The following is a 25,925-nucleotide window of genomic DNA, read 5'->3' as shown; positions in this document are numbered from 1 at the left end:
AGTACCAACGAAAGACAAATACACAAAGTGGCACATGTGTCTGGAGTTCATTTGCTATGGCTAGAGGCCTTGGAGCACCCATTATCTCTCTCTTTCTCTCTCTAAAAATTATATTTTTAAAAAGATGATGGCATGGCATGGAAGGACCCTTATTTACCTCTCCTCACTAAACAGCTACATCTATTTAGCTTAAGTCTATTAGAAAATTCCTTGCTGAAAATTGCCCTTAGCTATAAGTTTTAGTGAGTAACAGCTTCCTCTTTACAACACAAAGATCAGAATCAAAAGGAGGCCTTGATACACATAACTATCCATGTAGGAAAAGATAATAAAGGTGCTATATTCTTTAGGACAGTAAATAATAGAAAAGTCAAAGTTATTTTTTCCCAATAGAAAAGCACTTCAAATTTCCTTAACCTTATTCATATGCCTCTCTCTCTCTCTCTCTCTCTCTCTCTCACACACACACACACACACACACCCCTTTGTACCTGGGTTCCAAATTTCAGCTCTACCTCTGTCAAAGTAATTACCAAGTGTTCTAGATGAATGCTGATTAGTTTTTATGGATTAGAATACTACTGGGAATGATATGCTTTTTAACATATGGAAGAGAGTTGAGATGTGATGAACACATCAACTGAAAAATCTGTTTCAGGCCCCAACAATGAAACAATGCCTATTACTAATATAAGCCTTGTGATAGTATGCATGTGACCATAAATAATGAGTTTCACACAATTATCATAGGATAAAATGTGGCAAAGCATGGCAACTAAGTTAAAAATGTATTAATCTATAACTTGTGAAAATATGTTATTAACATTAGACTTCTACCTGGATGTAAAAAGTACAAACTATTAAAAAGGCTGAGATTTTTTTTTATCTTCTTGGAATTTAGGTAATAGCTTGGTCAACATAATATAGTCAGCATGCTTTCATGTGATGAAGAGTCAGGGGAATAATTGATTTTTAACATTATAAACCTACTTGTGAAGTATATAACACAAGTATTACTATATCCCATACAACAAAAAGCTTCTTGTAAGTGACACGCACATTTACTTGGTGGAGTATATATTTCTGTCTTGCAGCACAAGCTTTGCATAATGAATCAAATGCTAAAACATTTTTAAAAAGATATACTGGCATATGTCAAGAGAAACATTGTTAATGCTTGAAGGCATTTCCTATCAAATGTTAAATATAACACAATGGTCATTTTGTAGAGTTCATTAACACAATTGTGAAGAGATTATATTAATCTCCAGAGTGGACTTGCAGTGGAATTGATCAGCTTCTCCTATCTTGGAAGTACCCTATGGCTGTTATTGATCAAGGTTTGGGACATCTAGCATAATTCAGTTCCAAACAAAAACAGCATGAGATAGAAATTATTGTTTACATTTCTGAAATTCAATACATAAATAAGTACTACTTAGTTTAATACAGGAAGTCTAATAGCTTTGAGTTTTTATGGTGGAGATGCTAAAGAAAACATACCTGGCCAGGCTGAAGGCATCGTCTATCAAACCTGCACGGTTACTGACTGACAGAACCTGTGAGGCCAGTCAGAAAACAAAAGGAATCATTGAGGATTAGAGTGACAGGAGTTCACATGTTGAAGCAGAGCACTGATGAGCAGATCAAGAATATACCTCATGGTTTCTGATTAATTGATCAATGAGTAATCTCCAGTTCCTGAGGTCATAGTTGACTCTAAAGTAGCCTGTTTGATTGATGTTTCCCAGCAGCCAGCTTCCTTTGTCCAAGGAAGTGATTCTGTGATGTTCTGAAAATCACAATGTGAAAGTTAAGTGATTTTAAATTTTGAGAGTGAAAATAAAAACGTGTGTTTTCTTAATCCCATATTTAGCAATATGATACCTAAGAAGAATGCAACTTAAAACATAATTGAAATCCACTCTTCAGTTAATCATTTGCATCTAGAATAAACTTGAGGAATATTTTGTTGTTACTCGTTGTTACCTCAATTAGTGATTTTCTCATAATTAGCATTTTTTGTTCTTGTAAAACCTTGTTATCTATACATATTATTTTTTCTTTAAATAAAAGTCAGCTAGAAATCTCCCACTATATTCAGGCAACTCTTAATTAGACTGTACATCTAATAAAAGAAATGTTTTAAGCAAATTCTGTTTTTTTTTTTTTTCAGGAAGAAAGTGATTAAAACAATAATGCTTATTTACTTAAATGTCATTTCTTTTACCTTTTGTCTCATGCTTTCTTATGAGTACTAATAAATAACAGACTTCTCAGCATCATCAATAATGTTAGAAAAAAGAATTCTCATTTGTTCACAACTCTAATATTTTCACAGAGACATAGAAATAGAATAAATTTTCAGGCTGAAGAGATGGCTTAGCAGTTAAGTGCTTGCCTGTGAAGCATAAGGACCCCAGTTTGAGGCTTGAGTCCCCAGAACCCAGTTAGTCAGATGCACAAGGGGGCACACACATCTGGAGTTCATTTGCAATGGCTGGAGGCCCTGGAATGCCCATTCTCTCTCTCTTTCTCTCCGCCTCTTTTTCTTTCTCTCTGTCACTCTCAAATAAATAAAAATAAACAAAAAAATAAAATAAATGTTCATTGGAATCACACTGAAAGATGGAAACTTATTGTGTTCCTCAAGTAACTCAATTAACAAAGGCAAGAAAACAATGTTATAATTTCTTACATATTTAACTTTTTAAAACATGGCATAGAGAAAAAAAATTACTTTCACTTGAATAACCAGTTTTTATTCACTTCATAAAACTATAGTATACATTGGAATGATTTTCTGTTGAAAAGCAGACAAACAAAAAAAAAACCATACTGGAATATTCAAATTTTTACAATGATTTAAAACCTTGTGTCTTGTTACTGAGTAGTGGACACGTGGCAATCAAGAATTTTATACATAAGAATCAATAGTATGGAACATCTCCCTTTACTTATTTCAGTGAAGGAATTTACAAATTCCTTTTACAATCAGACATCACAACAGAAAAGGTTATATCTCAAAAAGTTTTAACTGAATTAATTATTCAGATATGTATAGGGGTGGGTTAATTGACCTAATGTACATTAAAGAATAGACACTTTCAAAAATCCACAGTAAAATAAAATTTACTTACATCCAAATCTACATTAGGTATTAAAATTAATCTTTAACTAGACATGTTGAAACAGAGATAAAAAGATCATGGTGAGTCTGAGGCCAGCCTGAGACTATACAGTGAATTCCAGGTGAGCCTAGGCTAGTGTGACCCAACCTCAAAAAAAAAATCAAAAATAAATAATAATAAATAAATAAATATAATTAATCTGTAATTTTTCAAATATCATTCAAACTCTTGTCAACTTTGTTCATTACAATGCATAAAAAACTCACACAATTTAATCAAGTTAGGCAAGGATGTTAGACCCATTTCTCTAAAATAAAAACAGTGTTCAAGTCTGAAAGTTTGTAAATATATGTTTTTAAAAATGTTATTGGAATTAAGTACATAACTACTTTGGGGATACATTAAAATGCCACCTTCATTTTCACATATAAAAATGATAACAGATATAAATAACAGGAATATATAGTATAAAACCTGTGGTGACACACGACTTTAATCCTTGCACTCTGAAGGCTGAGGTACAAGGATCATATTGAGTTCTTGGCCAGCCTGCACTACAGAGATTTCCAGACCAACCTGTGCTAAAACAAAACCCTATCTTGGGAAAAAATAATGAAACACACTTAAAAAAATATATCTTAATTAATCATGTCTGAATTCAGGTGAAAATCAAAACTTAAAAATATTTTATTCTTAAATAATCCTGTCTTTGGACATAGTAATTTATATCAAAATTAATAAAACTTTGAATTCAGTGGAGCTAAAAGAACATATGATGATTTCATTAAAGAAGTTTTTTTGCGGGGGGGGGGGCTAGAGAGATGGCTTAGCAGTTAAGCGCTTGCCTGTGAAGCCTAAGGACCCCGCTTTGAGACTTGATTCAGATGCACAAGGGGGCGCATACGTCTGGAGTTCGTTTGCAGTGGCTGGAGGCCCTGGCGTGCCCATTCTCTCCCCCACCCCCTCTTTCTCTCTGTGTGACTCTCCACTAAATAAATAAAAATGAACAAATTTTTTTTTAAAATAAGTTTTTTTTTCTAAAAATTGTAATGTTAACATAAAATATTAATATATAAACTATTCCTCAAACTTTATAAATTTTAACTAATTGTGGATTCCCATAATATTAAATTCATTTTTCAGTTCAAAAAATCACATGAACAGAATATGAAGGAACTTTGGGACACTCTAAAACAACCAAACATCTGGATCACAGGCTTACCAGAAGGAGAGGAAGTCCAGATTGGTGGCATAGAAAACAAACTCAATAAAATTATTGAAGAAATTTTTCTGAATCTTGCAAACAGAGGCCCATCCAGATAAAAGAATCCCACAGAAAACCATACAGGCAGGACCAAAGAAACTCTCTAAGACACATCCTAGTAAAAACCCTTAACAATAAAAATGAAGAGTGTTAAAAGCAGCAAGAGACAAGCAGTTAGAATAACATCAAACTTCTCATTGGAAACCCTGAAAGCCAGAAAGAAGATCCTGGAATGGAACACTTCAAAATCTGAAAAACTATGGCTTCCAACCCCAGCTACTTTACCCAGCAAAAATATCCCTCACAATAGATGGTGAAACAGTATCTTTCCATGAAAAATGTCAACTATATAATTATATGAACACAAAGCCAAACCTACAGAGAATACTTAAGGTAATCCTCCACAGAACAATCAAGCTACCAATCTCAGAAGCCAACAAGAAGATCACAATAACCAAAATAGATCAGGATCAAAACAGTATAAAACACAAGTAAGCACCCATCACATAAAACACCTCATCATGGCAGAGATTAATTCAAAATCACAATAATAACCTTAAATATTAATGGTCTTAACTTAACCATCAAAAAACCCAGGCTATCAGGATGGATCAAAAGACTGGACCCTTATACCTGCTGTCTTCACGAAACCCACCTCACCACTAAGGATAGACACCTTGTCAGGGTAAAAGGTTGGAAAATGATATTCCAAGCAAATGGAAATAAAAAATAGGCAGGTGTTGCTATATTAATATCTGATAAAATAGACTTCAAACTAAATATAGCCAAAAAGGACAAACAAGGTCACTTCTTACTAGTCCAGGGAATGATCCAACATGTTCAAATCACAATCATACATATATATGCCCCAACCACCAGAGTTTATAAAACAAAATCTACTAGACAATAAAACAGAAATAAATACCAACACCATCATAGTTGGAGACTTCAATACTCCATTACCATAAATAGACAGATCATTCAAGCAGAAAATCAGCAGGGGAATAACAGAACTCAACAACATCATAGATCAACAAGACATAAAGGATATCTACAGAACTTTCCACAGAAACTCTACAGAATACACATTCTTCTCAGCAGCTCACAGAACCTTCTCCAAAATTGACCACATCAAGCCATAAAGCATGCCTTCATAAAGTCAGGAAAATGAAGTAACTTCCTGCACCATGTCAGACATAATGTTTTAAAACTAGAAATTAACAATAAGAAACACATCAAGAATGCCACCAACTCCTGGAGACTAAACACTTTTAAACAATGAATGGGTCATGGAAGAAATCAAAAAAGAAATTGTAAAATTCCCAGATTTGAATAATAATGAAAACACAACCTACCGAAACTTATGGTACTCAATGAAGGCAGTCATAAGGGGAAAATTCATAGCCCTAAATGCCTTCATTACAAAGACAGAAAGATCACAAATCAATAACCTGACTGTCTACCTAAGGCACTGGCAAAACAAGAAATATTCACCCCAAAAAGCTCTAGACAGAAAGAAATAATCAAGATTAGATCAGAAATTAATGAATTGGAAATTAGGAAAACAATTTTTTATAAATCCATGAAATGAAGAACTGGTTCTTTGAGAAAAAACAAGATTGACAAACTCCTGGACAAAGTGATAAAGAGAAGTCTCACATTAACAAAATCAGAATTGAAAAAGGTGTGATCACTACAGACATCAATGAAATTGGAAGAATCACCAGGACATACTTCCAAAACCTCTACTCAACAGCATTAAGTAATCTGGAAAAAACTGATGAATTCCTGGGCACATACCACCTATCCAAACTGAACTCAGAGCAGATCAGTCTCCTAAACAAAGCTATCACATCCATGAAGATTGAAGAGGTAAACAAAAACTTCCCCAAAATGAAAAGTCCAGGACAGGATGGCTTCTCAGCTAAATTATATCAAGTCTTCATAGAAAAATTGAAACCAATTTTTCTCAAACTATTCCACATAATCAGAGACCAGAGAACCCTCCCTGACTCCTTTGATGAAGCTCATATTGCCCTAATACCAAAACCAGACAGAGATGCAGCAAGGCAAGAAAATTATACGCCTATATGCCTAATGAACTTAGAGGCAAAGATCCTGAACAAAATCTTTGCAAACCAAATTCAAAAACACATCAAAAGCATTATCTACCTTGATCAAGTAGGCTTCATCCCAGGGATGCAAGGATGGTTTAACATACAGAAGTCATTCAATGTAATACACCACATTAATAAACTGAAACATAAGAACCACATGATCATCTCAATTGATGCAGAGAAGGTCTTTGACAACATACAACACCACTTTATAACCAAAACACTAGAAAGAATATACATGGAGGGTTTGTATCTCAACACAGTAAAGGCTGTATAGAAAGACCCTAAAGCCCAAATAATTCTTAATGGGGATAAACTCAAGAAGTTCCCACTGAGATCAGCAGCAAGACAGGGGTGCCCACTCTCACCACTGCTCTTCAACATAGTACTAGAAGTACTAGCCCAAGCAATAAGACAGAAGAAACAAATAAAACAGATTAAGTTCGCCCTATTTGAAGATCAAATGATCCTATATATAAGTGACCCAAAGTCTCTATCCCATAAGTCTTAAAGGTGATAAATTCCTTCAGTGAAGTGGCAGGATACAAAATCAGCGCACAAAAATCAGTAGCTTTTCTATATGCAAAGAGCAAACATACAGAGAAAGAAATCAATGAGGCAGTCCCATTTTCATTAACAACAAAAAATTAAATTCCTTGGAATAACACTAAAAAAAGGCATGAAGGAACTCTATAATGAAAATATAAAAACACTCAAGAAAGAAATACAGGAGGAGTTAAGAAGATGGAAGGACTTCCCATGTTCCTGGATAGGTAGAATTAATATTGTGAAAATTGCAATTCTACCAAAAGCAATAAACAGATTTAACACAATACCAATAAAAATATTAGCATCATTCTTCACTGAGACTGAAAAAAATGATTTCAAAATTCATATGGAATGGCAGAAGACCTTGGATATCCAAACATATCCTCGACAAAAGAAATACTTCTAGTGGTATCACCATACCATGTCTAAAGCTATATTATAAAGCCATAATGACAAAAACAGCATGGTACTGAAATAAAAACAGAAACACAGACCAATGAAACAGAATTGAAGACCCAGACTTTAGGGCAAGCAACTATAGCTACTTGATCTTTGACAAAGGAGCCAATAATGTAGGCTGGAGAAAAGACATCATCTTCAACAAATGGTATTCTACAAACTGGATGACCATATGTAGAAAAATGATATTAGACCCACTCATTTTACTATCATACCACTATTTCACAAAAATCAAGTCAAAATGGATTAAAGACTTCACTATAAGACCTGAAATACTTCAACTACTGAAATAAAAAGTAGGAAGCACACTCCACAATACAGGACTGGGAACAAAACTCCAGTAGCCAAGGAAATTAAACAAGCACTCAACCAATGGGATCTCATGAAGCTAGAAAGCTTTTACACAGAGAAACATACCATAAGCAGAGCCAATAGATTACCCACTGAATGGGGATACCAAATGCTGTCTGCACAAACCATGAAGAGACCTGATTGGAATCTAGAGGAGTCCCAGTCACCAGATAATTAGCCCATTTAGTGCATGCTGGAAAGTGCTACATGAGCTACCAGTGGAAAGTGGTCAACATTTGTCCAAGCAACTCAAAGTATAAGCAACTCAGAAGCCAACAACCTGACTGATCTCACACAAGTGCCCTAGTGGCACTCAGCCATGGTGAGTAACCAACTGCTCTTGGATTGGCTAACAAATTTGCTCAGTGGAAAGGTAACTATATGTGGAACTGGGAAAGAAGTCAGAATAATATCCAGATAATGATTCTGCTTTCCATTGTCAAGCTCCCACTAACCTGACACTATGCAAGTATCTAAACTCTTATAATTCTCTCTAAATTAATAATGGTTATCCCACTTAATGGGTGCCGAGTTCACTCTCCATTGGAGAATCTGCTTCTCTTTTTCAGAAGGGAACTGGACTTGAGGAGATAAAAAACCCAGTGTACTCTACCCCAGCTCCAGCTGAATCCACAGAGGAATTAGGGAAATGAGCAAGAATGCTGTCCTCTCAGTTAAGCTGATATCAGCACAAGGGTGATGGAGAAAGATACTGAAGACCCTAAACACCTACTAAACCAGACATCTAGACAATCCTAAATGCCCATCACTGAAGTAGACTTAAAATGTTCCCAGCATGGCTCAGGGAATATTGCAGAAGAGGGGACAGAAAGATTGTTATTGCCATAAGTTGGGACATTTTACACATAGACATTGCCTCTCCCCCATAATTGACTGCTGCCCCACAATGCATGACCCACAATACTCATGGGGTTGACCTGCATCCTCAGTGAAGAAGGCCTCTTCAAAAAAGGGGCAGGGAGGAGGGAAAGGATGGTACCAACACTGATTACATACAAAATATATCCATATATAGTAATCAAAATATATATTTCATAAAAGCTTGGTATTGGTTTTAAAACTACATTTTATGATACAGTGATATATTCTTTATTTTGGAATTTATTCACTTGAAGTATCATAAATATTAATACCACATCACATTTATATATATCCATCAGTAACTTTGCTCTCATATTGTGAGATGAAATCTTCATTACTGCTGATAATAAAATTATAAAACTGTAATTTAGTTAATATAATTTGGAGTTTCTTTTGTTTGGTTGATAAGAATTGAACAGAGCCGGGCGTGGTGGCATACGTCTTTAATCCCAGCTCTCGGGAGGCAGAGGTAGGAGGATCACTGTGAGTTTGAGGCCACCCTGAGACTACATAGTGAATTCCAGGAGAGCCTGAGCTAGAGTGAAACCCAACCTCAAAACAACAACAACAACAACAACAGAATTGAACAGAATATGTTCTCATGGAAAACATTTTAATTGTAATTAAATATCCGCTATATTTTGAACAAAAGAAGATAATATAAAAAGATACAAAAGTTACTTTCTTTTACCTTTAAGGTCTCTCTAGTATTTTATTATTAGTCATCAGAATGGAAGACTTCAAAACAACATTGAATGCATTTTAAATAGGAAAGCAAAGAAACCCATGAAGGTGATTTTATTTTTTTAAGTTCTTGGAAACTACCTTCCACATTTTTTTTTATAAAGTTTTCCAAATGTGCTCATTTAACATAGGCTGCACTTGCAAGCCTCAACATCTTGCTTTTGGCATACTGCTTATCAAACAGAAGATCCTGCTATTACTTAATAGGAAATGATACTGCACAGGTCACACACTATGCAAGTTTGCCAGGGTAGGAGTGGAATGCACATATGTAGCCATATCAATGTAAACAGCATCACCAGAATTATGTATAATGATGTTACAAATCAATATATGCAATGTTTTATGTAAACATTTTGTTTTAACAAAGACACTATTGTTTTTATTGGCTAATGGTGAGCAGGTATAAAATAACAACCTTTATACACATATATACATGACTAGAGGTCCAGGCAAGCTGTTACTCTATTCTCTGTGGGATAAAAGCATATAGCTAATAATAGCATGGAAATAAGTGGAGCTAGAGAACATAGATAGACCTGAGAGGTTTATGCTACAAAAATGACACAGGCACCAACTTTTCAACTGTTAAACATGAGATGCTCAATAAACCTTACGCTTCATAAGCATGCTGATGCTTCACTCATTTCATCCATTTTCAAACTACCTTCTAGAAAGAAACATTTTAAATATTTTACTTTTATTTATTTACTTATTTGACAGAGAAAGAGAGAGAGAGAGGGAATGGGTATGACAGGGCTTCCAGACATTGCAAATGAACTCCAGTCACTGGTGCCCCCTTGTGCATTTGGCTAACGTGGGTCCTGGGGAATCGAACCTGCGTCCTTTGGCTTTGTAGTCAAATGCCTTAACAGCTAAGCCATCCCTCCTGCCCCAAAAAGAAACTTTTTATTTAGTACATGACAATTGCCCTGTCCCACCCTCCTAACTCTCATTCGGTGAGATGACTTTATTCTTGTATTTGGAGCATAACAATTACAACCCAGTATCTCACTCATCATTTCATATCAAATTGTACAGATCAAACTGGGCGTGGTGGCACATGCCTTTAATACCAGCACCTGGGATGCAGAGGTAGGAGGATCTCCACAAGTTCTAGGCCACCCTGAAACTACATAATGAATTCCAGATCAGCCTGGGCTAGCATGAGACCCTACCTCCAAAAACCAAAAAAAAAAATCAAAAACAAAAAAAAGTGTAGATCAAACAACTACATGAGTAGAAAACAGAGGAATAAAAATATATAATGCCATCTGATCTCAGAACCATGGTATAAGTATTAACTCTAAGGAATGAAAATAATAGATTATAATTATTTAAAAAGGAAAAATACTAATGAATATTAAACATTGTTGTGTGTGTGTGTGTGTGTGTGTGTGTGTGTGTGTGTGTGTGTGTAATCCAGGCTGATCTCAAATTTAAATTTACAATGATCCTCCTACTTCAACTTCCTGAGTTTTGGAATTAAAGGATTAAAGGCATGCACCACAATACCCTGCTATATGCATATTTTATTTACAATATACATAAGTGTATATTTTCATACATGATTAGGTTAAAATATGATACCTAAGAATTTGAAGGAAAATCTACGTGGATGTAAACAAATACCGAATACTTAGATGTGAATATTTCCTTAAACTAGACTTAGCTTTAACGCATTTTTTATATGCATATACATGTGCTGTGAGCACCTAATAGTCCTGTATAGTAACAATGGAAAAACAACATTTATTTATACACAATAAAACTGAAAATAAAAAGATTTGTGATTGGTTTAACTAACTCCTACAAATTAGCAAGGCAATATGAACCAATTGCCTGTGTGAAAGGAGCAAGAAAAAATATGGACTCTTATTTAAATATATCTAAATAAAATGTTATGTAAAAAATAATAATTGTCGTTTTTTTTTTTCTTCAAGTCACAGGAAAACAGAAATGAAATAACCCTGTTTCACACTCCAGTATGAAGGATACAGATTCGATTCAAGTAATAGCTTTCTGGTAGTAAATTGAAATAGGTCACTATCTTATTTGAAGACATTTAAAAAGAGAATAGAATCTTATCTCTCTCTGCTCCTTAAGGCTTGCTCCTACCTGGGAGGTGGTTTGATGACCTGTGTAAATCCCTTCCAACTGGCCCTAGAATTACCTAATCCCATGAAGAATATTGCCTCTTGTCTCCCTTAAAAAAGATAGTCTGGTAAACAATAGAGAGAAGGAGACAGATTAAAAAATCAGGCCTCTGCTTCAATATTTTCCATACAACTCTAGTAGAAGTTATGATTATATTTTAACTACATTTGGGATTATAAAATTATATGTCTTGAAGGAGATTAGCACCATAAATACACACTTAAATTTTTCTCTTTACTATGAGAGAAACAAGTAAATATAATAGCACTATAAGAGGCCTGAAATTAAACTATTTAGAAACTGTATTATACCTAGTTTTGTAGAAGTGGTTATCATTACTATACTTTCTGCTTATAATTTGTCTTTATTCACATTTTATAACAGCCAGAGCCAGAGGTTAAGTTGCTAAATAATTACCCAAAACCAAATGGGTCCTCAGGGGGAATATATATTTTACCTGATTTGTTAGACACCCAAATAATTGCTTCTGAAGACACATGGCTTCTGTTTCCTACCACAATAGTTAATGGAATCTGCCACAGGTAGCTACAAAATAAAATAGAAGGTTTAAGAATAAAAATAGCTACATCAAAACAAAAACATACATTACCTATGCACCTTCTGTTGGGTTTTTATTGCTGTCATTGGAAATTACAATAAACAAACAAGTAAACAAAAAAGAATGAGTCAAAAAGAATTTATTGTTTCAATGAAGATTTGGCCTCCAATGTTTTACTTTCAATGAGAAAGAAAACTACCAGCAAAACAATTTATCTTATAAAAGTAGATTTGTCATTTAGAAATAAAAGCAAAATCTATTAATCTAAGTCACACTATTAATGTCTAAAAATAACTCCTTTCTACTTTTTTTCTTGTTACATTAATACATGTTACAGTAGTTTCCCACATTTGCATTTCAACATTGTCCTTACTTATTGCTCAACAATTCTTAGGGACACTTTTAACATGTTTTATGTAACGATAAGTATGGCACAACTAATGCTACCCTGCAAAGAAGAAAGGCAGAGTAGAACTCATCAGGTTTTTCTAAAACCCAGGTCCACACAAAGAATAATGTGAAACACCCTTCATGCTCTGATTTCTGAAATGGTATTTCCAAGTTCATGTGTCAAAGGATTCAGCAACATGCAGGGTCAGCTATCAGTGACAGCTATTAAAAGCAGCATTTTCAGGCCAGGCATGGTGGTACATGACTTTAATCCCAGCACTTGGGAGGCAGAGGTGGGAGGATGGCAGTGAGACTGAGACTCACTGCGCAGGCCAGCCTGAGACTACATAGTGAATTCCAGGTCAGCCTGAGCTAGAGCAAGAACCTACCTTGAAAAACTAAGCACAAACAAACAAGAAAAGAAAGAAAGATTTTCTTTCTTTCACCACTTTATCAGATAAAAACTGAGGTCTAGACTTTTACATGAGGTAATATCAATTTCATCTCAAAGATGTAAGTAGGAAGACATATGTGGGATGCTTTTACAATAAATCCAGTGACTATACTTTGTTGCCTTGCTTGAAATATATCTATATTATTCTGATTTCTCAATGGACCAGTAGCAACAGGGGTAGCCAACAAAAACACTGCAGAGAAAATAGTTTTTTAGAATTAGGAGAAGAAATTCTGTGTACCCTTAATAATTGTGAGAGGGAGTGGTGGACTACACATTTTGGGGCACATTCCTAGTGTAATAAATTGTGCAGGGAACATGTCTTTGAGGTTGAGAAAGTATGGTGTTTCCACTGACTCACATAAAATTGATTATTCTAGGGTTGGAGAGATGTTTCAGTGGTTAAGGAGCTTGCCTGCAAATCAAAGGACCTACATTCAATTTCCAGGTACCCGTGTAAAGCCAGATGTGCAAAAGGTGATGCATGTTTCTAAGGTAATTTGCAGTGGCCAGAGGCCCTGACACAATTCCTTCCTTCCTTCCCTTTCTTTCTTTCCTTCTTTCTTTTTCTTTCTTTCTTCCCCCCCCCTCTCTCTCTTTCACTGTACCTCTTTTTCTCTCTCTCAAATAAGTAAATAAATAAGAATAAAAATTTATTATTTTACCATTTCATATTTTCACTTATTATAAACAGAATTTGGTGATAATAGTGTCCAAAGGAGGATTGGAAGGAATCCACATTATTTTATACCAAAACACACTCTAAGTATAAGAATTTAATATGTTTGAGATTCCAAATTTTCAAATTGTCTGCTTGTTTAATGAAAGCAACATATGAAAACACTATCACTGTTTCTATTGTAGTAGTCATCCACATATCAATCAGAAAATAATTTAAGCAAGTCAAACCTTCATTTGTTTTTCAGGCAATTATTAGTGAAAAGCCACTCATGTAAGCTTTTTAGTACATACTACCAAACTTCTTTCATAGAGATGAGAATGTGTCACTATTATTAAATAATGTATTGTTTACCTTGAAGAAGAGGACAACATTTTTTATATTTCTTTAATAGCTTTTCTATTAAAATGGGAAATTACTTTGTTAATTGGAATAACTAGATAATCATGCCTCCATTCTGAATCTGGTTCTCTGGCTAAATTACAGACTCACTTAGAAAAGCATGTAGACAGAAAACATTTCATAATGTTTGAAACATGATTAAAGAAAATTAAAGTAAAAATGGGACCAAAAAAAAAAGAAAAAGAAAAAGAAAAAGGGGCAGCACAAACAAATTTGTAATTAAAACAATGGTGAATCTATCAGATTGATCTTTTCAGACATATCTTCCACATTTAGTTGTGTCAAGTAAAATCTGAAGTAAAATAAGTATTTCTTAGAAAGCAAAGAATTAAGGATATTTATGAATTTCCAGTGAACAATGTGGGATATATTTGTACTATGACTCAAACAATGTGTGTGAAATACTGTTTGCCCTTAATATAAACAAATAATTATATATGCATTTGGATGCTATTCTTCTGAATAACTATTGATTATGATATATTTGGTTTTAATATTGTGATTTTGTAAAGTGTTTAAAAATACAAGATAAAGCCGGGCATGGTAGCGTACACCTTTAATCCCAGCACTTGGCAGGCAGAGATAGGAGGAATGCCATGAGTTTGAGGCCACCCTGAGACTACACAGTGAATTCCAGGTCAGCCTGAGCTACAGTGAGACCCTGCCTCGAAAAAACAAACAAACAAACAAAAATGGTGTTCATATAAATACCTACATATATATTTTTAATAATACATTTGGAGAAAATTTGATATAGCTGTCAATTTCCAAAACCAACCAACTAAACAGACTGTTATTAAAAAAAGCTATTACATGCAAATTTAACACACAAATTTGAAGCACTTCGCAAAACTTTTAAAATAGACTTCCATATTTTTATATTCCATTCCATGTATATAATGTGTGTGGGGGGTGTTACACCCTCAGAATCTATACATTATGACAAAGACAAAAGTCACAAATTATCAAGAATTTCTATTCACTTCTGAATTGTTTCCTTCCTGATATTATTTTTCATGACTTCAAAAGAATACACTAGGTTGTTCATGAATTTTACTTTAAAATCAAAGTGATAAAAGTTCTGTTGTCTTGTTTGTATATTGTGTGGGGGGTGCATGTATACATAGATATGTGGTGCACGTGGATGCATGTGCATGGAGAGACCACAGCTTGACTATGAGGGCCTTTCTCAATAGCTCCCTGCTTCATTTACTGAGGCAGGGTGTCACAGTTCAATTCAGAGCTCAGCATTTCAGATAGGCCAACAAGACAACTTGCCCAAAGGAGCCCCTATTTCTACCTTCCAAGTGCCAGAATTAGAGCTGGGCCTCCACGTCCATCTGGCATTCATGTGAGCTTTGGGTATCTGAACTCATGTTTTCACCCTGGTGTGACAAGCACCATGCCCATGCCCACTGAGCCACCTCAGCAGCCTTGTTGCCTTATTCTAAGAGTAGGTGATACTATTTGGAGTTGAATGAAGCACAGAGATAGTATGTTACAATGAAAGCTAAGATTGCAGCAGTTCAGCTTTTTCAAAGACCAGAACTTAGGAAATTACATTGTGTTTCATCACCATGAGTTTAACTTGAATTTTAATTAATTCATTTTATGCATTAAAAACTTAAAAAGTGTGCCTCAGAATATCCTCAAGATAGTTCCTGCTTTCATAGTCCCTGTAACTCTCTGTCTTCAGCAATAGATTACATGCGTATAGTTAAGCAACACTTATTTCTATTGGTCTTAGTAACACAGAGCAGCAGAGGTACATGTTTTAGCTGTATTGAGAAATCTTCATAGAAACAGTACTAACAGATTAGTGTAGACTGTGAAAAATGGTTTGAAGATAGCAGTGTTCAGCTCCGTAAGAAAAGGAAAGCATTATTGAGGAAAGGAATATTCTACTGTGTACACAGAGCTCTGTGACACATTGCATAATGTTGTAGTGCACAAAATTTATAGTTTTATTGACACAAATTTCCAGCTTTCTAAATATTAATATTTTAGCACACATGTTACAGTATGTCATACATCAGATAAGTTTATTATTACATTATTTGTTATGTAAAGATCTTTCCCTTTCCTATAACCATATAACAAAAATATGATTACTATATATGCTAAAATGTACTTGGCATGTTGTACTGGTGTCACAATGTCTTCTACAAAATTGAAAGCAAAGAACTTAGCAAGAAACAAAGAACTTAGAAAACAAGTACATTTTACTTGAATACTGGCATAAATTGGTAGTAGATTATAGTACAGGAATTTTTAACATTGCATAATAAAGAGCTAGGAAGGCCCAATGCACAAACTAGGTAGGTGATACTGAGGTTTGGACCATTCTATCACAGTGAATGAAATGATCAATAATAAACAAGTTGAGGCTTGAAGAGATTGCTTAGTGGTTAAGGTATTTGCCTGGGAAGCCAAAGAACCCATATTCAATTCCCCAGGGCCAACACAAGCCAGATGCACAAGGTGGTGCATGCATCTGGGGTTTGCTTACAGCAGCTGAAGGCTCTGATGCACCCATTCTCTCTCTCTCTCTCTCCCCTTCTCTCTCCCTCCCTCCCTCTTTCTCTCAAATAAAATGAATAAATAAATAATTTTAAAAGTTATAAACAATTTATATACTACATTTTCAACTCTGGCCTCTACTAGGTTTAAATATACACCCATTTTCTTAGATGAATGGGATGCCTGATGTTACCTTTCCCTTAATACTTCATCTGCCAAATTCTTAGGGCTCAAAATCATCCATGTAGTTTGTAATTCCTACAGATGCTTAGCTGTCTGGATGTTATTTATATACGCTTATACACTCTAGAAGAATGTTTTTCCTTTCAGAGAAGTGACTCATGGCTGCTACATCTTGATGTGTGTTATAGGTTGACAACAATTTTTGTTTGAAATTTGTCTTGTCATCTATTTGTCCTTCATGTGTTTCAGTATTATGATATTGATGTCAGGCTGAGAGTTCTCAAAGGCCTGCCTGAATCTCTCTAACTGTGCCACAGTCAGTTTTTATGTACTCCTTGGCAAGGTCAAAGGTGGTGTCTGAATGTGTTTAGCCTGGGGCCAAGTGATAAACAATTAGAGGCAGCACTTGACCTCACAGGGAGCAGGCTGGGCAGAGAAGCCCTGCTAGTCAGCCCTGCCTGCCATGTGGCAGGGTAGTGTGCTATTCCACAGGTCCAAACCATTGGTTGGCCCAGTATATGCCATTAAAGGTTAATACCTATACTAAGAACAAGACTTAAGACAGTGCTTTCCTAAATAAGACACCATATATAGTGACTAGAAAGCACTAAGGAATGCCTCACTTCTGTCTCTGTATTTCCATGATTGAAGCTAAGTGATTTGAGAATGATTTCAGACCTCACAGTTTGGGAAGTGTGTGTTCCAAGCCTCTGGTTAAATTGTTGTTGACTAAAGCAAACTTATAGTTTTCCAAAGCAATGGGAGAAAGCCCAATCCAAACAGACAATTGCATTACTAATTTTAACATCATGCTTACCACCCTACATAGCCAGGTCTTCTTATCAGAAATGAAACAGATGTAAGTTCTCTTAGCTTTACTCTTATAAGCCTTTAAAATGACATACAAAACAGAAAACATGAAGTGGAAAAGAAAAAGATCTTGTATGTGAATTTATCAGTAATAACACAAGAGTTTCAAACAGTTAAAATAATGTCATGATTCTAACCAGGCATGGTGCCTGAGGCAGGATGATAGCCATGAATTCAAGGCCAGGCTTGGCTATGTAGCAAATTCCAGGTTAGTCAGGACCACAGAGTGAGAGCTGGTCTACAATAAAAAAATACCTTCTCTGTATGCTATATCTGGGGCATGGTTTCAAACAATAAAATTAAGAGCAAAAAGTACATATACTAAGTACCACAACTGAAATTTAGATTTTATGTATCTATGTTCTGTTCCTTTCAGTTAAACATTATTATGTGTAGAATTTAGTTTATTTTAATTATTTTTTTTTCTGATCATTACTTTCTCTTCTCATTTTTTTGAACAAATCTCACTTTATTCAATTCCATGTAGGTCACAGCACATGTTTTAACGTTCTTGAATTTAATTCAAGAAATATTTGAAAGGGAAGTTAGAACTCAAATCTTGTTTTATCGTCTCAGTAAATGTTGTCACATTGAGGGTTGAAATATCTAAAAAGTAAAAATAAATGAATCCAAATGAAAAAACACATGTAAATAAATTGAAACTATATTTTATTTATAATTTATCAGAATCTTATCAATATTGTTAAATATTAAAAATGCAATGTGAAATATAAAAGAAAAGCATTTCAAAGTTAACAAGAATGCTATACCTGTTATTTCGAACTTGAAGGGCTTTACTTTTAGCACTAATGTCATAAATGAAATGTTGTTGGGTGATTATGATTCTATTTTCTGTTGTAGTATTCCCCAAGATGGTGATAACAGGATAGCCCATCTGGAGTGTCCACTGATCCATAACTTCTTGTATGTTTACATATTTTCCATGTCTTTTTAAAGCCTTTATAACAAAAATAGCATAAATTAGATTTTAAGCATGTATTATAAACATAATTAACATCAATTCATTTCATTTTTATCATTATAATTTACTTCAATATGAAAACATTTAAATCAGTGAAGCTAAAATCACATACTAGCAGTTAATCTTTCCTTAATCTTCTTACATTGTAAAGCTTCCTAATTGTATGAAAGAAGTCTTATTAAACCTACATAAAATTTTATATAAGTGAATCTAAAATATAATTTATTATTAAAGCAAATACTTGGAGTATTATTTATTCTTCCCAATAGGTTTATTATTAATTTGTAAAAAAAAATCAAACTCCTTAAAACTTTACTATTTCTTTCTTTACCATGAATCTCTCTTACCATAGTAAAATTATCCTTAAAACTGTAGTCATGCTTGAAAGTGAGCAAGGTATCTTTTGTAGTTTAAATAATTTTGAACTGCATCATCTTTATTTATTTGAAAAATAAAACAGGAAAGCATAGGAAGGGGGGAATATAAGATGTTAAGACAAATTATCAGTGTTAATAAAAGGTTTTATAAATGACATTCAAATGCACAAGAAGATATTTTGGCATTTCAGCTAACTATACTGTACCTCTGATAATGTATTCCAGAGATCATTTCTGGCTGCATTTCCGTACTTATGAATGGTTAAATAATCCTATAAGAATATAAAATTGTAATTACAATTCAAAGGTTAAGCAATTACCAGTAAACACATTTCTTTCTCAATTAAATTAACCATTTCCATGTGTGGAATTGCATTAATACAAAGAGGACATGCATAGAGATTTAGAATCCCATTTAAGAATGTTCCAAAGAGGTTTAACTATAGCATATTTCCTAATTAAGTTACCCAATTTATTAAGCTCTTAACAAGGATTTTTATAGCTGTACTCGTGTCTTATGGTTTCCAAGGTCAAAGATAGTCTAGTTGATCTAGACAACCTCTATCAATTTGGAAGAAACATTCTCAGCAATGATATATATGGAACACCCTTCTAATCAGGCTTTTGTGTTTAATAGTTGGAAATTAAATTGAGTCTTATGAATAAAAATCATAGCCGGTAGATTGTGAAGTTGAAAGGGATTCTGCTTGCTCCAACCGGTCCCTTACTCTCTAGTCTCTCTGTGCAAAGGAAGGCCAACAGATAACTAAGAAGATAAATAAAGATTTCTCTAGGTTGAAACACACATTAGTGTTTAATAAGAACAAGTCATTTCAATGTCTATTTCATAATTTTAGCCTTGAGAGTTCCTGTTTCTCATTACCTTCTTTTAGTGGTTAAACCTACACATTTCTCATTCACACCTTACTTCCTTCTCTGAAGTGTGGTACATCTTATTATCAGAGTGATGGCTACTTCCCAGTATTTTTTTGTGATTTCAAAGTGGAAAATGAATAGCAAAGAGTGAAGTACTGTAAAGTGTAAGGTGAAGAGCCCCTCCATTTGAAATTCTATTTTCTTTACAACATGTGAGGTGGTAGACAAAAATCCTCATTTACATCCAAGCACTTGAACTGAAAAAAAAATTGCTGACTCTTTTCCATACTTTATATAGAGCAGTATACTTTGGGGGATAATTAGTGATAGGAAAGAACATTTTCTGAGGCACAAATTATAGCACCTGTGACAGATTCAAAGTCTGATGACAGTTCATTCAGAGCATAGCACATGGCAACTCCCCAGAGCCAGGAGCCCAGAGACACCATGCCCAGCCCTAACTAGCAACAGGAATTCACCTACATCATGAGTTGTCATGAATAACTACTCTATAAAAGAAATTAAAACTGTTTATAAACAAGCTGAACCTAAATTTATCTCTGAACATGTCATAGGAGGCTTTCCCAACATAAACCCAGGAACCAGGATTAAAATATATCTCTGATTGAAATTTCAAATTTATTCTTCATTCCTTTTGAGCACTTCGGTGAAATAATTTGTAAACAATGGAAAGTGAATTAAATAAATTTGTATTTCTCTAGCAATGCTGTAACTTAACATATTAAGATTAAAAGCATTCACAATTATTCTTAGGGAGAAGGAAAGTAATACTATGAATTCCAGTAAACAACTACAATCGTCTTTTCATAGATCATAAAATTCTGACTATTTGTGATAGGAATCACTCTTATTGCAGTCCTGATCATTAAGCTTGACTTCTTAGCTTCCTTCTCATTTCAGATTGAAATTTAGATTTCTTCTTCAAGAAAACTGAAAAGGCCATGTTTCCAGAGTTAAGAAGAAATTCCTGTCTTGCTGCCTCAGTATTCAGGGAAGATTACATTCATGTTGGATTTCCAGCAGTCTTGGCATTCAGATGTATTTAGAATTCTATATGTGTCAAGTCTTTTTATTTTCCAAAAAACAATTTTTAGTTATTTTAGCCTTTCACTCACATGAACACATTTATCTCCTGCATTAATGGAATTTCACTTTATCTTGCAGAATTTCAAAGTAATTCAAAAGATTGTAAATGTGTTTTTAATATCTAATCATGCACTATTCATCTATTTCACAAAATGTATGGAGGGCCTAGCATGTATCAGGCAACCTCATAGGAGCTGAAGAAGTGGCAATGAAGAAAAGCTTACCAACAGCAACAGAAAATATTGAGGTGTGATGTGTTTGCAAGGACTTCTATGGCTGAATCTTTAGAAGTCTTGGTATAATAACCATTTGTTCAGACACATTCAAATACTTGTATGTGATGAATAAAAATTTATGTTTCATTCAAAACTACAAGTCAATGGATGTAGAAATGCTTGGACACATGAATGTGAAATAGTAATCTATGTTTGCCTTTGAATGTTTAAAAGTCAATAGTAATTGGTTTGACATGATAAAAAATAGAATGTTTTAGTATAAACATAAATAATTATAGTTACTCTAAAATAGGTATTTCAGAAATTGTAGCTACTAATGTGGATAAAATATCAACTAGCATATTTTAAGGGACATAGCAAATAATGCAGACTGATTAAACATTAAAGGTATATTCAACAAGAGGCAAGAATACAGGTGATGCATCCATCTACAGACAGGAGTCATTGGTTTAAAATGGAAAAATGAAACTCTGGTTTTCTGCCTTCAACTATAGTTTTCTTTTCTTTTTTTTTTGTGTTCACATAGTCTTTTAATTAATTGTTACTTTGGTCAGTATATAAAAATATAAAATATTTGACATAACAATTACTTATGCATCTTTTATATACTTTCTCTAGCACACACACACACACACACACACACACATACACACACACACACACATATTATATATATATATATATATATATATATATATATATATATATATACCTGAATTCATCACACTGATTAATGAATTCATAGGAAATAAGTCTCTGTGGTTGAATAAATTTCAATAGAGTTATTATATTTAGGAACTATAATTGGATCATAAAATTATCATTTAGGCAAAGAGATATATTTAGAAAACAACCTCTTCAACCAAACTAAAAAATGGGGTTGGGTCAGAGAAGTTTATAATGAATTAACTGTGCAATTTGCATAAAACATATCTTATTTGTACAGAATGATGTCATGAAATCGGGGTAAAATAAAACATAAAAGAATTGCTAGTTATAATGAAACAGAAATATATACAGACTTCAAACTACAAATCAATGAAAAAGGGAATTTTAGAAGTATTTATTAAAACCTCTAGTTAAAACCAACATCCATATCTGCTTATATCATTTATATTAAACACAGTTTAATCATTTTTGATTTGATAACATTAAGTATTATTATTGTTTTCTGATGAATAAATAATCTAATATGCACAATGTTAGAGTAGTGAATATAAGTATACTGTAAGATTCTGTTAGATGTTAGCTATGGCAATCTTTTTAATACATTCAGGCTACAGGTTGGAAAATTTAGTAATGGAAAGGAAAGAAGCATAAATAATAGAAAGGAATATAATATATGAAAATAGAATTTGCCAACTTTTTGTAACTATGTGAGTGTATGTGTGTGTGTATATATATATATACATATATATATATATATATGTATGACTATATCCCATGCAACTATAGCCTTAACTTTATGAAGTAGATAGTATCATCATCATTTAATAAATCAGAACACTGGACTTCAAGTCCATCTTCACAACCTAAATCTATGTGCATAACTGCCTCCCCAAGTCCAACAACCAAGAAGAACCCCACACACAGCAAGAGACACATTTAAAACTGCATGTATCTCTTTAAATATCAGTCCCTTTGGGCAGTTCCTCTACAGTGTTCACTTTTCCATCTGCCTCAACTAAAACACTGTCTTTTCCCACATTGAAATAATGGTCTATGATAGAAGCATTCCTCCATGATTGTTATCTTCTCTTCACCTCTTTTGCACACTCTATCCTGAGCTTTTCTTGGAAGTCTACACGTGCCAATGCTCCTGTTCCATCCTTTCAAGTCTACTCTCTGTCATGAAACCTGGATACTTCTCATCAAATGCACATATGCTATGCTTAGAATACAGTCAAAACAACTTCAAGTAACTTAAAAATGCATGCCTTTAATCTCAGCACTCAGAAATATTAAATGATGATGCTACTATCTACTTCATAAAGGAAAGTGTGAAAATGCTCATATAGTACTATGTACAGATGTAACATAAATACTTTACTTGGAATGACAAATTGGATTGGAAAGGGCAGGAAATATTTCTAGAGAAAATGCATCAAATTTGAATCCCAGAGATAAAACTGAAGCAGGCAAAATAGTAAAGAATGTGTGGATAATTACAAAGAGCTAGAAATATATATTTGGTTTTTTTGTGGTAGGGTCTTGCTTTAGTCCAGGCTGACCTAAAATTAGTCTCAGGCTGGCCTTGAACTCCCAGAGATCCTCCTACTTCAGCCTCCTGAGTGCTGGGATTAAAGGTGTGTGCTACCATGCCCAGCTAGAAAAGAATTATTAGGTGTTTCCAGCAAGCTGACAGTGGATAAGCTGACGTAGAGAACAAGAAGTTAGCAATAGAATTCATAAAGTGCATTTTTAAGTTACTTTAAGTTGTTTGGATTCTATTCTGAGCATAGCATATGTGCATTTGATGAGAAGTATCCAGGCTTCATGACAAAGAGTGGATTTGAAAGGGATGAACTAGGAGCACTGGCACTTGTAGCCTTCCAAGGAAATCTCAGGATAGAGGGTGCAAAAGAGGTGAAGAGAAGATAACAATTGTGGAGGAATGCATCTATTATAGACTATTGTTTCAATGTGGGAAAAGGTTATGTTTTAGTTGAGGTGGAGGGAAAGGTGAATACTGGAGAAGAGCTGCCAAACAGAACTGCTATTTAAAGAAATATATTCAGTTTTAAATGTGTCTCTTGCTGTGTGGGGGGTAATTCTTGGCTGTTGGATTTGGGAAGGCAGTTATGCACAAAGATTTAGGATGTAGATATGGGCTTGAACCTCTGTACAAAGTATTATATGAGCATTTTCACACTTTCTTGTTTGTTATTCTTACTAAACTCACAATAGCTATAAACACTAAGAGAGAGAGGAATGAGTTACCATTATTTAAATAGCACCTCTGCCAACTTTACTGTTACAGTAGGTGATCAATATATGCATGTGATTTATCATTCCTTTTGCAATGTTCCTTTCTGTTAACAACTAACTTTGTACTAGGAACTAGGTTTTAAATCTCATTAGGTTCCCTCAATATAATTTCTTTAAATACTAAAATAGAATTTAATTCATTATTTCAGTGAATATTTGTCGTGTGTGTGTGTGTGTGTGTGTGTGTGTGTTGTTTGGTAACTGGAACTGCATTTGATATCATCTGAAGAATGTAAACTATTTCCTGTGAGACCATTTTCACTTTCTTTGCTAAGTGGTAACATGGTTCACAACATTTCATGCATAAAAGGCAATGGGACTTATAAAAATGACATAGAGGAAAACAAAGAGAAGTGAGTTTAGTTAGTGAAGAATTATTATCTTTGAAAAATTACATGAAAATAATTTAACATGCTGGGACAGAGAAATGAGAACTCCAGTGGCTTATTCATTTGGATATGGAGGATGATGTAGTAAAACTACATGGATTGGTTTATCTGTATTTAGCTATAAGCAGCAAAATGTCCAAAAGAGAATGACTTTAGAAATAGCAAAATTTATTTTTACCTACTATAAATAGATAGGTCAGAGCTGATGCCATTCTCTTTTGGAAACATTATGTGCATTTTAGATCACTTAAAGTGGTGGTTAAATGGCAGCAGCAGCATCAAACAAGTACAGACATGACTTCTGAGGAAGAGGACAGTATCTCTTCTGGAATCTCTCTTTCTAAACTCAGGAAGCCTTTCTCTTAAAGCCTCAAGAAAAAATTGTCTTCATCTTGTAGTTGTCAAAACTGCATTGTGTGTTTCAGCAAAAAACTCATTACTGTACCTTAAGGTATCATATTTGGGGGATTACACACAAAAGGCATAGTCCTCTAGGGCATAAGACTTTCAAAGGGTGAAGAAAGTCAGAGTTCAGCTAATAAAAAGAAGAGCAGGTTATCTCTGAGCAGACCACCTACTGTGTTTCTCTGATAATATGAGGGTCACAGCATGTGTCTCAGTGGCACCAAGTAGTAGAATGTCCTCTACTTCTAAGACAAGTCTGGAAAATGCCACGTAAATTCAAGCATTGATTTTTCTGCCGATGTGACAAGAAGGCTAAAGCAAGGGTTTGAAATATTGTTGCTTTCTATCAAGAATAATTATACCTCCAAAGATTTGTAGTGAGCATTTATCATTTTTTCACTTTACAGCTTTTAAACACCATTTTTATAAAGGGCAATAACTCATATAGAATGTGGGAGGAAGGCAAGAACTCTTCCTCGCACTATTGAAATGGAAAGGACAAAATACTAAATATTTCCTCTCCATTTTCCCTGGCAGTGAAAGCATTGGTGTGTATATCCTGGCTTCACACATGTTGGAGCTTCATGCTAGAACTAAATCCTAAAGGAATCATACAAAACAAAAAAGAAAGAAAGAAAGAAAAAACAAAAGAAAGGAAAGGAAAGGAAAGAAAGAACGAGAAAGGAGAGGGGAGGGGAAAGGAGGGGAGAGGAGGGGATGGGAGAGGAAGGGAGGGGAGAGGAGGGGATGGGAGAGGAGGGGAGGGAAAAGAGAGGAGAAAAGAAGAGAGGATCTTGTCTGATCCTTACAGGTCATGTGATCTTGGGAAGAAGTATCTATTTTCTCTAAGACTA

The 25,925-nt window shown here is 34.2% G+C and overlaps 1 protein-coding gene across 1 annotated transcript in view; it reads right to left on the bottom strand.

Annotated features, from left to right (window-relative positions):
• Trhde (thyrotropin releasing hormone degrading enzyme) overlaps window positions 1-25,925 on the bottom strand; it is a 441,021-nt gene that overhangs the window by 106,795 nt on the left and 308,301 nt on the right. Inside the window, exons 8-12 of the mRNA XM_004650112.2 lie at window positions 19,277-19,342; window positions 18,482-18,669; window positions 12,112-12,200; window positions 1,659-1,792; window positions 1,504-1,559 (exon numbers count right to left, since the gene is read on the bottom strand). Coding sequence (XP_004650169.1) covers window positions 1,504-1,559; window positions 1,659-1,792; window positions 12,112-12,200; window positions 18,482-18,669; window positions 19,277-19,342 — 533 coding nt within the window. The remainder of the gene's footprint in view (window positions 1-1,503; window positions 1,560-1,658; window positions 1,793-12,111; window positions 12,201-18,481; window positions 18,670-19,276; window positions 19,343-25,925) is intronic.

This window comes from Jaculus jaculus, chromosome 6 (assembly GCF_020740685.1).
Source record: "Jaculus jaculus isolate mJacJac1 chromosome 6, mJacJac1.mat.Y.cur, whole genome shotgun sequence".
In the NCBI taxonomy this organism is placed as follows: Eukaryota; Metazoa; Chordata; class Mammalia; order Rodentia; family Dipodidae; genus Jaculus; species Jaculus jaculus.
This window is presented reverse-complemented; position numbering and strand designations above follow the sequence as displayed.